At 43.4% G+C, this 17753-nt stretch overlaps 1 gene segment (V, D, J or C); it reads left to right on the plus strand.

Annotated features, from left to right (window-relative positions):
- LOC125741974 (Ig heavy chain V region 6.96-like) overlaps positions 1-17124 on the plus strand; it is a 70209-nt gene extending 53085 nt beyond the window's left edge. Inside the window, 1 exon segment of the V gene segment in view lies at positions 16788-17124. Coding sequence covers positions 16788-17107 — 320 coding nt within the window.
- The last annotated feature ends 629 nt before the right edge of the window (positions 17125-17753 follow it).

A 17753-nucleotide genomic window follows, 5' to 3' on the forward strand; every position in this document is an offset into this window, starting at 1 on the left:
CTTACAGTAACACAGCTACAGTGGGAATGATGAGATCCCACCCTCTATTCATCTTAATCCTTAATATTCACAATTGTTTGTTCATAAGTAAATAAACTTTATGTTTTTTTCTATCCCACGCCCGTGGGCTTTATCATTTTGACTTTTTAAATGTATCAATGATATATAGTCTTGTACAATGTTTATTTCTCTTTTACTGGGTAAAATATTGAAGTGTCCTTATGGTAAAACTTCCTTTTACTATATGTGGCAGGTTTAGTGTGTAAATCTTCCGGAACATCAGCACCTGCACTGTAGTATCACTCCTCCTGTCCTTTAATACTACAAAGATCATTTCATACTCCACCCCTGTGCAAATGAGTCCCTGTTTCCTTCCTCCCTCCTCATTTAAACAGCACATTCTTGACTCTCTTTAAACCCTCAGTAGTTCCTAAGGAACACGGTGAAGAGCAGCTCACAGCAGATCATCTTCAGCACCGACCATGATCTCTGTGTCTCTGCTGCTGCTGGCAGCTGCATCCTGTGAGTCTCTGTGTTTCTTCAAAAAGAACAAAGATCAACAGAACAACAGAAGAGTGAATAAATAACCAGCAGTGATGTATGATGATGATATTGTCTGTTTCACACTCATATGTACTTTGCTTTCTTCTTGATTACAGGTGTTCACTGTAATGTTCAACTCACACAGCCAGGATCTATGACAGTGAGACCAGGAGAGTCTCTGACCATCTCCTGTAAAGTCTCTGGTTATTCACTGACTGACAGCAGCTATGTTACACACTGGATCCGACAACCCGAAGGGAAAGCACTGGAGTGGATAGGATATATTAACAGTGGCGGAGGCACTGGTTACAAAGAGTCTCTTAAGAATAAATTCACCATCTCCAGAGACACCTCCAGCAGAACAGTGTCCTTACAAGGGAGGAGCCTGCAGACTGAAGACACAGCTGTGTACTATTGTGCACGACAATCACAGTGAGAGAATGTAATGGGAGAGTGATACAAAAACTCACTGAGGCCTAATGTGATGCAGGTCTTATGGCTCCCCTGGAGTCTCTAACCAGCAGGCCTGTCCTTTCCCCACCAGACCCGAATACAGCTGTTGGCGGCGGTGACCATGATCCGCCACTTCCGCTGTGATTTCTGTGACCAGCCTTTCACCCTTTGCACTGATCTCGCCACACTGCAGTGGCTCTTGCTGATTAAAGATCCAGAAGGACAGGTGGTGCACTGGATATAGCAGAGCTTCAGTCTTATTCTCTCACAGTAGCCCATCGCGCTGGGGAATGGCACAGCAGTGTGGATGCACTGTCAGGGTGAGAGGCAAGAGGGCAGGGAACGGGGGTCAGATAATAGTGAGGGTGAAGAGGCACAGGAATGCAGTGGACTGGGAGGCCCTGCAGCCAGTGTTGCAGTGACTGGGGGCAATGCAGAGGCCGAGGTGGGAAGGAGTGGTGGGGCTGTCCCCCGTCACTAAGGGATTGTGGTCAATGTGGGACGTTATGCGGTTGCAGGTTGGGGTGGGGGGTCTGGAAGGAACCTGCGACGGTGGAAGAGAGGTGGGAAGTCATGGTACCATGGGGGCTGCAGAAAGCTGTACTGCGTGCTATGCATGGCCCTGCGGGGTCGAGGAACTTCAAGGTGATGAAGACATTCCATTGTGACTGTCAGAGTTTGTACTGGGGCCGGTTGCGTTGCGATGTAGAAGATTACTGCAGGCACTTTAATATCTGCACAGCACATTCAGGCACCCAGGGCCAAGTACTGTGTGCAATATAGAAGAAATTAATTATTTCTCTATACGTAATTTATAGTAATTTAACATTATTTCCTGAAAATATTCCTTATTTTTGCAGACCTTCACCATATGGGGGCGCCAGAGCCCCTTATAGAGGGCAGTACAGTATGACCATCAGTGATTATGAAGACACTTCCACACTCCCCCAGAGAGATAAACAAGTGCATCCATCTGAGCTTCATATAAATCAGCTTCCCCTAAACATGCAGGCTTTACCCACAGCTGAATGACAATAGGAGGCCTCATACTTTTAAAGGCTTTTTTCATGCAAGATCTTGCTTCCTGGTAATTGATTGCTTACATGTAGTTTGCATTGTACTTGAATACTTCTGTTTTCTGAATTTTACTAAACACTTTTATATACTGTGTCTGTCAGAGTATAGTGCTGTATTTAAATTTTGTATAATGAAGGTGCACAATGAAATTATGTATTATAACTTGTTATTGAATATTGATATTGTAACAACAGTACCCCTTTATCTAATAGGATACATTTGTCTTTGGTTTTAGCTCACTTATTAGCATGAGTTAAGGTGCTGAACCCACCTTTTCATTCTCTGGGAAGATCCAAGCAAGAAACACACAAAGGGTATCAGAGATATGCTCTTCCTTAAATATATCGCAGTTGTAGGGCTTTCCAGAGGGCAAACCTAACCAGGTACAGGGAAGCAGCATACTCTAGGTCAGGGGCGGCCAGTCTTATGCGTTTTCTCACATGAGTCCCTGTATAATAGTACAGATCCTGTTTCTCATACGAGATCCCGCACTGCCCTGACTCTGCCACTTGCCTTCAGTATATCTGCCCACCCAGTGAGGAGGAGTTCATGCAAATCCTGACATCATCATCATATATTTATCTCTCTGCACTGACAGGTGACTGGATCTGAATCTGTCAGTCATGGCGTCTTTAACACGATTTCCAGTAGTTCTGATGGTTATATACTTAACAGGTAAATATTCAGTAACAGGTTTATATTTCAATGATAGATGTCAGTAATTCTCATTTCTTGATTCTCTCTGTTTCTCTAGGTGTTGATACACAGACTCTGACTGAGTCTGAACCAGCAGTTAAAAAGCCTGGAGAATCACACAGACTGACATGTACAGCCTCCGGCATCACAATCAGTGGTTGGTGGATGAGCTGGATCAGACAGGCTCCTGGGAAGGGACTGGAGTGGGTCGCTTATATCAGCAGTGGTGGTGGTAGCACTGACTACTCCCAGTCTGTTCAGGGCAGATTCACCATCTCCAGAGACGACGGCAGGAACCAGGTGTATTTACAGATGAACAGCCTGAAAGCTGAAGACACAGCTGTGTACTACTGTGCCAGAGACTCACAGTGATGGGGGCTGTGGGGAAGCTGTACAAATACTACTTCCTCAAAAACCATGAGGAAGACCCATTATTGATTTATTTAGGTATTTTAATAATTTAATATAGTATTTGAATCTAGAAATAAGTTGAATCTTATTTCTAAGTTGTTTGTGCTGTGGGACTTACATTCAGATTTATATCGAACAAATATGTCTGAAACTTCATTTCTTATACCTTATTAAACAGAAACACGTGCCTGACATTAGTCTGTGTACCACTCTACTGTGCAGCCGCTCTGCCCCCCCTCCCATCTCCCACACATGGTCCATCGCTGTTCCGTGGGGGGGGGGGCTGCTGTCCCCAGCCTCTGTATATAATACTGAGTCATCCTTTGGGAGGATTGGGGTGAATCCCACGGCGGACCTCCCTTGTCACGAATGACACACGTGATTATTTTTAAATTGCATTTTGTTCTACTGACTACCTATATTTTGCATTATAGTACTATATTTAAATGCAGTTTCCCCCAACAGAAGCAGTTTCTTTTCCTACAGGTGCCCAGTATCATACTGAGCTCATTATCCAGCTGCTATGATTGTTAAACCAGGAGAGTCTCTGATCATCTCCTGTAAAGTCTCTGCTTATTCACTCACTGACAGCAGCTACTGTAGCAGCTTCATTCGACAGCCGACAGGAGAAGCACTGGGGTGGTTTGCTGGGGTTTGTGGTGATGGGGACACTTATTACAGGGCCTCACTAAAGAATAAAACCCACAGTCCTGCGATTAATTAATGTACTATAGATAAAACTGAGAAGTACACAGTATGTCCTTAGTAATGTATGGTCATTTTAACATAAATGTAAATATAAAAACTAATATAAAACTATTAATCTATAAATTTTAATTTAATAGCAATACTTTGAAATATGTCAATTAAGAATGTCTTAGGGAACAAGATATATATGTAGTGAAATGTCCCAAAGTATGAATCATTTCACCCATTTCGTACATGAACACAACAGACTGCCAGGATAAAAAGCTTTATGATAAGAAAAATAAATTTCAAAGACATTTAATATAATTCCTGTGTTCTCAGTGTTCTGTAACAGGGGTGATTATATGGATCAGGGCTGCCACTGTCAGTCTAAGGAAATATGGGATCCAATTCATATGAAATGTGAAAATAGGCTGAAGGGTGTAGAATCGCCTGTGGTCTGTAGAAACAGAAGGATTATTAAACTACGAACAATCACTGCAGTTCCAGCAGGAACCACAAGATGTCATTAGTGTGACAGTAAATTCAGGCAGCAGGACACAAATATCAGACTGAGAGCCATTTTAGATAGACTGTAGAGACTGTGTTAATTTCCTCTTGTAAATCATTGCCTAAATTGTGCTTAAAATGTGTAAATTGTGTAATACAGTTGTTATAGTTTAAAATATGAATAGCTTCATACTTATATTCCATTCTATTCTGTTAAAAACTGAGTAACTGATTTGGTAAAAGAATATAAGAAAATAACATTTCAATTATACACAACACACAATAACACAAATTAATTTAATAAAATATATTCCCTATTGCTGAATTTCAATATGGATTTAATATTAGACGCTGGGCAATGTAGATTACACAAAAGGTGTTATTATTATTTGTGGACTGTATCGCACATGAACTATTTGTTTATTTATGTTTTACATATCAAATTGATCTGATTATCACGTGACCACGCCCACTACATGCATGGCAGAGGAGGATCCTGTACAAACCTGCCACAGCTTTTAAAGGAGCCAGTGTCAGTGTGTGACAGAGAGCAGCAGTCACTGGGACTCAGTGTGTACTTTACCTCAGTGCTCCTCCCTCTGTCTTGCAGCCATGAAGCTCCTACCAGCCCTGCTCACCCTCACAGCACTGGCTCTCTCAGGTCCCTGTCTCTCTCCTCTCTCTCTCTCTTTCTCCTTGCATCTTTCTTTTTGCTCATCTGAAAGTCTGCTCTACCTCTTTATTTACAGGTGTGAAGGCTCAGATTGTACTGACTGAGTCTGAACCAGTGGTGAAGCGACCAGGAGAATCACATAAACTGACATGTACAGTCTCTGGGTTCACAATCAGTAGCAACTGGATGAGCTGGATCAGACAGGCTCCTGGGAAGGGACTGGAGTGGATCGCTGGCATTGACCCTGCAGATGACAGCACTTACTACTCCCAGACTTTTCAGGGAAGATTCACCATCTCCTGTGACAACAGCAAGAATCAGGTGTATTTACAGATGAACAGCCTGAAAGCTGAAGACACGGCTGTGTACTACTGTGCCGGAGAGTCACAGTGATGGGGGCTGTGGGGAAGCCGTACAAATACTACTTCCTCACAGAGAGTAAGGATGTGACATTATTATTTATCCTGGAGCTGGCAGTATCTGTTCATTTTTTGACATTCAAATGAGGTTGTAAAAAACTTAATTATTAGAAATATAAATTAAAAAAATGACAATATTTCAATTTCGTAAAGACAGAGACTTTCTCCTATATCGACATTTAAGAGTCACAATTCTTAAAAATTGTAGCCTCTGCAGCCAAATGACCAGAGATGGTCATACTTTACCCGCTGTGGGGTGATCAGGATGGGCGCTGTGACTCTGTCCCAAACCATCACTTCTAATTTCAGGGTCTGTATAATGACTGTCTGAGCTTTGCTCCAGGCTCAGCCATGTTTGCTGTTGTTCTGGACAGGATGTACAGCCGCTGTGAACCTCCCTGTAATCCGTCAGCTAGATTTTCAGTTCCTGTTGTAATTCTGAGCTGTGTCTCATAGCCCCTAGTCCACTGGAGACCCCTTTCCTGGTCTGGTTCCACACTTTTCCTTGTATCCTGTGACCATCAGCCCTCCTCACTTGAGTCCTGCCTCACAGAACTTGTTCCCCAGCCGTTTGACCCCTCAGAAGCCCAAAGCCTGGTTGGCTGCCTGTTTCCCACAGTGTGGCTTTTGCCAAAGGACTAAGGGACTGTCATTACTGTGCTCGACAGTGACAGTGACAAGAGAGACTGCAGGGCTTTACAGAACCTTCAGCTCTGAGGGTCCCTCAGGATGTCGGAGGCAGTGTCCCACATAGTAGACAGGTCTGGCCCGGATCAGGCATCAACCCGGCACTGCTGGCTGAGTTCTGGCATGGCAAGTGGTATGTCAACCAGATATGGGCCAGGTCTGACAATGATAGCACTGTTTATATTATGGCATGCCAGATGTGGTCCAATTGTGGTTTGGTCTATGTGGCCCAGGCACATAGAAAACAGGGCTGGCCCAGATTTGGCCTCAATCTGGCTGAGTTCTGGCATAGCAAGTGGTATGTCAGCCAGATATGGGCCAAGTCTGGCAATTAAGACACTGTTCCCAGTTACGCACGGCGAGCGATTCTGGCTGACTGTCTGACTTTTCTTGTCGGACGACTTTGGCTGACAGTCATCCATTTCAGCATTGTGCAGTACCTAGCCCTCACCTGGCGAAAATTCTGGCCTGATGTCAGACAAATATTCTCCAAAAAATTCAAACCAGAACTAGTCTTAACATGGAAGATCATTCTGACTACAGTCTATAGCAGGGCTCACCAACATATAGGGCCAATGGTCGACATACAAAAAGACTCAAGCAGCAGCTGCTGGCATAGTACAGTCCCACTGATATGATCATTCTTTGTTTAGCATTGGAAAACCATTAAAACTTATTGGATTTTTTTAAACTATATCGTCAATCATTATTTCTTCTTTTGACTCTTCTCTAAAATCTTGTCTGTTAAAAATATAAATCTGTTTGGAATACTTTGTGTATAGGGCATTTCCTATTGACCGTTTAGTATTTGGTCAGCTATGCTGAATAACCAATCCTGAAATAGGTGGGCTTTAACGTTTCAGTTTAGACCAATCAATGTCTTTTAGGCATCACTGCAATTTGACCAGACTCCATTTGAGGCTGTTGACGGCATCGATTGACTTCAGATTGCTGATTCAGTTCGAATAATGACGAGCGATTTGTGGTAAGTGAAATACTTCAGTTACTTTTAAAGTTCCATTTAAAATGTGTGTTTGCGGGGTGTCTGTGTGGATGGTGGGGGCCTGGGTCCAGGGCTTGCTGCTCCGTCCTGGGTGCAGTTGGTCTCCTGGGCATGGTTGCTGGCTCCTTTCTTCAGGGTGGTGGCCCGGGGGGGGGGGGCTCGGGCCTCCCCGGCATGGATGGGGCTCTCTACCGGGGGCAGGTCGCACCCGGCCGCCTGGGGTCCCAGGGGCCCTGGCCTTGGCTCGTACGGGAGCGGCCGCGCCCTCGCGGGGTTGGCTACCTGTTGCCTCTGGCTCTCTGGGTCTCATGCCCTTTTGGCTGCGGGGGCTGCGTCTTATATGCTTGTATAGTTGTGTTACTGTCTGCACGCTTTAATTTTGTTTACTCCTTTCTGAATCTATCCACACCTTTTTTTCTTTATTTTTTCTTCTCCTTTTCCTTTTTTCCTTCTTTTTTCCCTCCTCCTAATATGTCCCTCCTCTACAGCCAGCTCACCCACTGCAATGTTTTTATATGTGTGAAAAATGGAATAAATAAAATTCAAATAAAAAGAAATCGATCAACATGAGGGGTCTATACAGAGCTTATAGAGCCCCTCATGGTAAAGCAAACATGTTTGGCACAGCAGTGCATTCAGACCATGATTCTGCTAAAGCTACCGGACAGGACAAAGGGAAAAAAAGTTCCATTTAACCTTTTTAGTCAGAGATTTCAGCTTAAGACTCTGTCGGGACGGTATGTTGGAAATGATCGTTCATTTTAAAAAGCCGGTTCAAAAAAGTCACACACCTTGACGTAACATAAACACAGGGCTCAAGTTTAATCAGATGTTTAACGTTAGATTACATCTGCAGAGCTCTCAAGTCCCATGTATTGTCTGTGGGACACACGCATTTAGCACAACACTCTGCCACGCCGAACGACATTTCTCTCTCTGAGAAGTGATAAAGCTTGCACCACAGAAACTAACAGCTAATCCAAACCTGCACCCTCTATTTTTTCTGTTCATGGAGGACATGACAGTTCTGTCCATATTTATATGCGTCTAATGTCAAATTGATCAATCGATAGATTTATCAGTTATGCATGATCGTAAATTGGTCAAGTTGTGTGTCATATTGAAGTCACAGCAAAGAAAATCAGGGATGAAATTCGTATGGAAAAATCAGGGGCATACTGTCTATCCTGTGCAGTGTTGGATATCGCAGCCTTCTGGACAGTTACAGTTCAAGAATAAGTGTTTATTTTTGTCAGGCCAAAACAGAGATTACAGACCAGATTGCATACCTACATGCATACAATTACTTTGACTTGTTATTGTGAATAAAATGGTGAAATGAATAACCCTGTTTATTGTTTACTTGTTTATGACATTCTGTCATGGATATAATGATTCATATTTCCTTATTTGTGTACTACTGTATGTGTTTTGGAATAGTTTTATCCTAAAAATGCCGGGTGCTGTCTTGATCTTGAAGGTATGATTTATTTTCTATGCTTTAGAACCAGGTGGCATTAATAGTTTTGTGTTGTGTGTTTTAGAACCACTTCTGGGCCATCACTGGGCCTGTTATGGCCCAAATCGGGAAGAACTACTTCTGGGCCGTAACTGGGCCTGTTATGGCCCAAATCACGAAGAACCACTTCTGGGCCGTCACTGGGCCTGTTATGGCCCAAATCGGGAAGAAGTACTTCTGGGCCGTAACTGGGCCTGTTATGGCCCAAATCGGGAAGAACTACTTCTGGGCCGTCACTGGGCCTGTTATGGCCCAAATCGGGAAGAGCCACTTCTGGGCCGTCACTGGGCCTGTTATGGCCCAAATCGGGAAGAACTACTTCTGGGCCGTAACTGGGCCTGTTATGGCCCAAAATGGGAAGAACTACTTCTGGGCCGTCACTGGGCCTGTTATGGCCCAAATCCGGAAGAACAACTTCTGGGCCTTCACTGGGCCGGTTATGGCCCAAATCCGGAAGAACCACTTCTGGGTCGTAACTGGGCCGGTTATGGCCCAAATCCGGAAGAACCACTTCTGGGCCGTCACTGGGCCTCTTATGGCCCAAATCCGGAAGAACCACTTCTGGGCCGTCACTGGGCCTCTTATGGCCCAAATCCGGAAGAACCACTTCTGGGTCGTAACTGGGCCGGTTATGGCCCAAATCCGGAAGAACCACTTCTGGGCCGTCACTGGGCCGGTTATGGCCCAAATCAGAAAATCCATGTCTAAGTCATCACTGGGCCGTCATTCATTGCAGTATCTGGGCCAGAGGAAAATGAATAGTGTGGCCCAAAATAATTTAGCTATCTGGGCTGTGGCTCAGTGGGTTACGACCATGATCAGATGGTCGCTGGTATAAATCCTGCGACAGCGAGCTCTAGCTGCAGGATGCTGGTGGGCTGCGCGGCTGTGGGCTGCAACCTGCAGGGAGTCGGTGGTCTTCTTCCACTTGATCCCCCCTTTTCTCTGGTCAGGGGAGCTCATCGGAAAAGCCACTTAGCGTTTAGATCCTGTTTACTAAAGAATGAAACAATGGTCATATTAAATTTGAAATTTACAGTATGGATGGGGCGGGGGGGATGGGCCACTGTGCCCATGATCTGAAGGTTGCCAGTGAGAGCCCCCGCCTCAGCAAAACAATCACATGTCTTTGGCAAGGCCTTTAACCACCCAAAATGCTTCAGCGCACCTGAAAAATGCCCCAACCCTGCATCCAAACCCCCAGGCTTTGCTGTCAGCTGTAAATATGTAAATATGTCAAAAAGGAAAGTGTGGTGGGAGACGTGAGAAGAAGCGCTCCAGTGTACCTGCACTCACACCTCTGCTAATGGCTGATTAAGCTTCAATTCATTTCAAATCAATAAACCTTTTTAAAATGTGAAAAACAGAAAAATAGAAGACAGGGGAAGCAAACTGTAAGTGTCAGAACATGAACACAGAATTACTCAAAACTGTATAGAAACTTATTTGGCTCCATGTGTGTGGAGTTTCCATGTTCTCCGCATGTCCTCATGGAGTTTCCATGTTCTCCTCATGTCCTCATGGAGTTTCCATGTTCTCCCCATGTCGTCATGGAGTATCCATGTTCTCCACATGTCCTCATGCAGTTTCCATGTTCTCCGCATGTCCTCATGGAGTTTCCTCAGGGTTCTGATGATTCCCATCCTCAGGAAAACTAGGATTGTCAAATTGTTTGTAGGTGTAAATGTGCGTGTGAATAATGCGAGTGACCTACGATGGGTTGGTGCCTCATCCTGGGTCATTCCCAGGATTGTGCCCATAGCTTCTGGACCATTGTGACCCTGCATAGGCCAAGCAGTGTTAGAAGATGGATGGATGGATGGATGGATGAATGGATGGATGTAAACCAATTTTGAACCATCTTGTACAGTTTTTTTAAACAGTGAAATATTTCCAGATCCATGTGACCCTGTCGTGAAATACGTAAAAATCCATAATTTATTTTAAATTAAGTACTTCATACACTGTAAGGGGACTAGGATAATAACGCATTTCTATATAATATTAGTAGTATGCAAATGATTAGAAAAGATATTTGCAACGTGTTCACCAGCAGACCTTGTCCTGTTCACACTCATGCTGACAGACTCTTCCTCTGTGTCGTCTCTGGCGTGTGGCTCAGTGCCTTAGGACTCATGATCGGAAACTCAGCAGCTGCAAAAGCCTGGCTGACAGAGCGATGCCACTGCTGGGCGCCTTGAGCAAGACCCTAAATCCCAATAGGGCCCTTAATCCCAAATGGGCCCTTAATCCCAATCTGGCCCTTAATCCCAAATGGGCCCTAAATCCCAAATGGGCCCTAAATCCCAATCTGGCCCTTAATCCCAAATGGGCCCTTAATCCCAATCTGGCCCTAGAGTATATTTGCTCATTCATTATAAACAGTGACATTTTTTAAATACTTTTTTTAATATAGAAAAGTCATACATTAATTTATAATAAAGTTCAAAATTAAGAGTGGTTATCATTCTTAATAATGATGATAATCTTCATCCATCCATCTTCTTACTGATTATGCTGGTCAGGGTCTCATGCAGTTCTGTTTCCCTTCTCCAAATTTAAAAGCAGTATTTTTTACATTTATCCTTTACTTGATAAATTCCTCCCAGTGTATGATCATCAGAGCAGCTTATGAAGGGAAGTATGACCATCTGTCTTTAATAAGCTAAGAGGCTCCTTCAACCCCCCAGGGAGGTAAACAAATTCACCCACCTGCCCGTCATATAAATGAGGTTCCTCTAAACACACAGACTTCACCATCAAATCAGCCAAAGACTTTGTGTTACAATGGAAGCTCTGAGAGTCCTGATACTTTTAATGCCTTTATTTCCATGTAAGATAACGACCTTCTGGATGGTTTTTATAGTTTTTATCATACTTTTGTACTTACTTTGTTCCTATATACAATTATATACTGTATTCACAGCATGTTACTGCATTTAAAATGACTTTTAATTAAACATGTTAATTCTCTACAGGTGCACAGTGTAATATTGAATTCTCTCAGCCAGTTTCTAAGACTGTTAAACCAGGAGAGTCTCTGACCATCTCCTGTAAGGTCTCTGGATACTCAGTGACTGATGACAGCTATGCTACAAACTGGATCCGACAGCCTGCAGGGAAAGAGCTGGAGTGGGTTGGTATAATATGGTATGATGGAGACACAGATTACAAAGAGTCACTTAAGAATAAATTCACCATCACCAGAGACACTTCCAGCAGCACAGTGTCCTTACAAGGGAGGAGCCTGCAGACTGAAGACACAGCTGTGTACTACTGTGCCAGATACTCACAGTGAGAGAATGTAATGGGAGAGTGATACAAAAACTCACTGAGGCCTAATGTGATGCAGGTCTTATGGCTCCCCTGGAGTCTCTAACCAGCAGGCCTGTCCTTTCCCCACCAGACCCGAATACAGCTGTTGGCGGCGGTGACCATGATCCGCCCCTTCTGCTGTGATTCCTGTGACCAGCCTTTCACCCTTTGCACTGATCTCGCCGCACTGCAGTGGCTCTTGCTGATTAAAGATCCAGAAGGACAGGTGGTGCACTGGCTATAGCAGAGCTTCATTCTTATCTTCTCACAGTAGCCCATCGTGCTGGGGAATGGCACAGCAATGTGGATGCACTGTCAGGGTGAGAGGCAGGAGGCCAGGGAACGGGGGTCGGATAATAGCGAGGGTGAAGAGGCACAGGAATGCAGTGGACTGGGAGGCCCTGCAGCCAGTGTTGCAGTGACTGGGGGCATAAGAGATGAGACACAATAATACTGATAATGATTAGCTGAAATTTCGACATTTTACCCTCAAATTTAATTATTTTACATGTTTATAATGTATTACTTTATGTCATCTGCCACTTTGTGGTTGAATTTCTCTTCTTCCTAAACACTTCCACTTTGCAATAATACCACATACAGCTGACTGTGGAATATCTAGCAGGGAAGAAATTCACAGCCTGACTCATTACAAAGGTGCCATCCTGTGACAGTATCACGCCTGAATTCACTGAGCTCTTCAGAACATCCCATTCCTTCCCAGAAGTTTGTAAACCTGACTGTATGACTCGGTGCTTGATGTTATACAGCTGTGGCAATGAGCCTGAAGAAAAGACCTGAATTCAGTGATTAAGACGTCTGACTCAATACGTCCATAGAGTGTATGTCAAATCCTCCATAGCGGCAGATACTATTAATCACTAATCTGCCCTATAATAATAAAAATGATGCTGATGTAAGGCTCTGGATCCCCCGCTACCCTGAATTGGACAAGAGGCTACAGACAGTGGAGGGAGGGATGGATGTCGATGTATAATATAATTTATCTATAAAAAGACTTACATTTAACAATGATTTTGATGACTGATGATTCAAACGTTTTGAGGCTCCCTGACATTTGACTATTCATTTTTTTTTTAAAGTAATGGGTTTACAGGGTGTGTGAGTCTGAACTCTTCTGATGAAGCTACACCCAAGCAGCCTGGACAGGACAACTTAATAATTAAGTTATAAGTTAAGTTATTAGTTAATAACTAAGTTTTGCAAAATCTTTGATAAAAGAAATGACTTTTTTTAATCCAGATGTAATGAGTATAGAGCCGCTCATTTTAATTAAATTTCAGGATAAAAAGCATTAAGATGATAAGACAAAGAGATAAATTTCAAAAAGTGTTTAATATAATTCCTGTGATCTGTAGCAGGCGTGATTATATGGATCAGGGCTGCGGCTTTCAGTCTAAGGAAATATGGGATCCAATTCGTATGAAATGTGAAAAAAGTCTGAAGGGTGTAGAATTGCCTGTGGTCTGTAGAAACAGAAGGATTATCAAACTACAAACAATCACTGCAGTTCCAGCAGGAGGCGCCAGAACTACTTATGGAGGGTCATACAGACTTCTGTGTTCAGGGTGACTCAGAACAGCAGGCTGTAAAGCTTATGGCACTGCAGTGTGTTACTCTACTCAGGATTCAGTGAGAGACGTCTGACTATAATCCTCTGTCTGTGACCTTCATCACACAGGAATCATTAGGGAATCCAATCTAATTCTGGCCCTTAGATTCAGAAGTTTATTTAAGTTTAACTTATCTATCAAACACTTTATTCCAAAGTGGCATAAGAGGGAAGAAAGCTTGTGGTCAGAGAGCAGGTCAGCCAGCGTCCCTGGAACAGTCAGAGTTAAGGGTCGTGCTCAAGGGCCCAACAGTGATATAAATACTCAGAGCAGCTGAACCCATGACCTTCCAGACATGGGCGCAGAGCCCTACCCTGCTGGGCTGTACACTCTGTGTTAATGTCATTATGGCTACATGCATATTTATGTTGCATGTGAAAGCTATATTATCTCAAATTATTTGCACAGAATTTATTATTATTGTTAAACAACAACCAGGAGTCTCATTACAATGTTGATTCTCCAGCCTCATGAGTGTGTGTCCCATCCCTGACTGTCAGGTTCTTTTATTGGAATTGTAGGCAGTTGCCATGTTACTATTAACTTATTACAAGTAATAACTATTAGTCAGAATTGAAGTGCCAGTTCTGAAAGGTCATTGAGATAATGGCAACTGGGGTTTATAAGTAGGCAACTAAGTCAAACATACTGTACCTACTACACCTTCTGCAAAGTTAAAAAGAGCTATTTTATACATTATCAAATACCAAAGGTAATCAGACACGATTAGACCATCAGCAGATCTATAAGCCATTAATGCTCATTCTTCAGCTTGTGTCCATCTCAAACAGCACAGTTATCCATATACAGCAGTACAGCCATCTGTCTTTCTGCTTCACTTGATTTCAATCAACAATCCCCAGAGATTCATTTGCTTCTGCTGGACTTTGTATAAAAGCCAGAGTGACACCTTCAAACACACAGACAACAGTCACATTCAAGGACGCCTCTGTAACACAATGGCTGCTACAGCCACTTTATTCTTTTTACTGGGTGTTTTCACATGAAAGTCTATCTGCTGTAGTCAGTTAAACATGAAATTTAAGTGCAGTTCTTGGTAATGATTTGTTCTGTATTTCTTGACGTACAAAAACACTCTTTTTCCCTTCAGGTGTTTATTGTAATGTTGAACTCACCCAGTCAGAGTCCATCACTGTGAAACCTGGAGGATCTCCAAGCATCTCATGTAAAGTCTCTTACTCAGTAACTAGCTATGACACACACTGGATCCGACAACCTGAAGGGAAAGCACTGGAGTGGATTGGAGTAATATGGGCTAGTGGGAGCACTGCTTACAAAGAGTCACTTAAGAATAAATTCACCATCTCCAGAGACACCTCCAGCAACACAGTGTCCTTACAGGGGAGGAGCCTGCAGACTGAAGACACAGCTGTGTACTACTGTGCACGAAACTCACAGTGAGAGAATGTAATGGGAGAGTGATACAAAAACTCCCTGAGGCCTAATGTGATGCAGGTCTTATGGCTCCCCTGGAGTCTCTAACCAGCAGGCCTGTCCTTTCCCCACCAGACCCGAATACAGCTGTTTGTCAGAGTTTGTACTAGGGTACTGTAATATCTGCACAGCACATTCAGGCACCCAGGGCCAAGTACTGTGTGCAATATAGAAGAAATTAATTATTTCTCTATACGTAATTTATAGTAAATTAACATTATTTCCAGAAAATATTCCTTATTTTTGCAGACCTTCACCATGTGGGGGCGCCAGAGCCCCTTATAGAGGGCAGTACAGTATGACCATCAGTGATTATGAAGACACTTCCACACTCCCCCAGAGAGATAAACAAGTGCATCCATCTGAGCTTCATATAAATTAGTTTCCCCTAAACATGCAGGCTTTATCCACAGCTGAATGACAATAGGAGGCCTCATACTTTTAAAGGCTTTTTTCATGCAAGATCTTGCTTCCTGGTAATTGATTGCTTACATTTGGTTTGCATTGTACCTGAATACTTCTGTTTTCTGAATTTTACTAAATACTTTTAAATACTGCATCTGTCAGAGTATAGTGATGTATTTAAATTTTGTATAATGAAGGTGCACAGTGTAATTATGTATTATAACTTGTTATTCAATTTTGATATTGTAACAACAGAATCCCTTTTTCTAATAGGATACATTTATCTTTGGTTTTAGCTCACTTATTAGCATGAGTTAAGGTGCTGAACCCACCTTTTCATTCTCTTGGAAGATCCAAGCAAAAAACACGCAAAGGGTATCAGAAATATGCTCTTCCTTAAATATATCGCAGTTGTAGGGCTTTCCAGAGGGCAAACCTAACCAGGTACAGGGAAGCAGCATACTCTAGGTCAGGGGCGGCCAGTCTTAGCCAGAAAGGGCCGCTGTGTGTGCAGGTTTTCGCTGCAACTCCCTAATTAAATGACTAATTAGAGGACTGATTGGCTGAAGAGTCCTCACACCTGGGTTTGAACAGCTGACCCAAAGGTTACCCCAAAAACCCGCACACACACCGGCCCGTTTCTCTGGTTACTCTGTGCAATATTGCACCTCCACTGTAAGGTATGTCTGTCTTTACATGTACATTACAACTTTTAGAGAAGCAGTAGTAAAACAAATAAGCAAATAAACAAATGCACTGCAATATTTTTGTAAAATATAACGTACAATATTCGTATGCAACAACTGCCTATATAACGTGCAATATTTTGTGTCTGTTAGACTGTACATTTAAAACATTTACAATGAGATCATATTGAAATTGGATTTTGGATTCTACTGAAAGTGTGTGATTATCGCTTGTGGACTGAACTGCACATAGATAATGTTTGTATAATAAGCCTTTGCATAGCAAATATATCACTTTATCATGTGACCATTTTCCCCCCACAACCCCCCCCCCCCCCCCCACGCCCGTCAGAGGAGGATCCTGTACAAACCTGCCACAGCTTTTAAAGGAGCCAGTGTCAGTGTGTGACAGAGAGCAGCAGTCACTGGGACTCAGTGTGTACTTTACCTCAGTGCTCCTCCCTCTGTCCTGCAGCCATGAAGCTCCTACCAGCCCTGCTCACCCTCACAGCACTGGCTCTCTCAGGTCCCTGTCTCTCTCCTCTCTGTCTCTCTTTCTCTCTGCATCTTTCTTTGTGCTCATCTAAAAGTCTGCTCTACCTCTTTATTTACAGGTGCGAAGGATCAGATTGTACTGACTGAGTCTGAACCAGTGGTGAAGAGACCAGGAGAATCACATAAACTGACATGTACAGCCTCTGGGTTCACATTCAGTAGCTATTATATGGGCTGGATCAGACAGGCTCCTGGGAAGGGACTGGAGTGGGTTTCAACTATCAGCAACCCCAGTGGTAGTGACACTTACTACTCCCAGTCTGTTGAGGGCAGATTCACCATCTCCAGAGACAACGGCAAGAACCAGCTGTATTTACAGATGAACAGCCTGAAAGCTGAAGACACGGCTGTGTACTACTGTGCCAGAGACTCACAGTGATGGGGGCTGTGGGGAAGCTGTACAAATACTACTTCCTCACAGAGAATAAGGATGTCTTGGCTTTTAATTTAATTAAATTTAGAATCTTTCAAGCTCTCTGCACTAATAAATGTACAGGTAAATTTTATGTGGAATTCTCTATTGTGAAAGTTCTTATTCTTCAAGGTTGTATAATAGAAGTACTGTTACCCCTGCTCATATATGAGAACTTGACATGTGAGACTGACCAGAAAGACCTGATCACGTTATTATGGACAGTAACTACTAAGCAGGTAAATTAGCACCGTAAACAAGAAGCAAACAGAAAGAGCCAAGGCAGGTCACCGCCTGCGGAGAAGCCAGGAAGATGCAGGTATTCAGTGCTGATGGGAACTGGGCTTCTGATAAGCAGGGGCTCCACTCTGCAGGTCACACTGCGCAGGAACCAGGGCCAGAAGGTGGAACACAAACAGGAACCTAGTAAATCAAGCTAAGAAAGAAGCTACTGGGGCTTAAAGCCAAAAAGCCACAGTCATGGGAGCAGAAACTAAAGCTTGTTTCTGAACCGAGAGCCGACCCAGATTGAGCAGCAGCTGGTTGTTTGCTGTATATCTCCACTGGAGCTCGGTAACAGCTGGTTGTTTGCTGTATGTCTCCACTGGAGCTC

The sequence above is a fragment of the Brienomyrus brachyistius genome, chromosome 5, assembly GCF_023856365.1.
Source record: "Brienomyrus brachyistius isolate T26 chromosome 5, BBRACH_0.4, whole genome shotgun sequence".
NCBI classification, from domain to species: Eukaryota; Metazoa; Chordata; class Actinopteri; order Osteoglossiformes; family Mormyridae; genus Brienomyrus; species Brienomyrus brachyistius.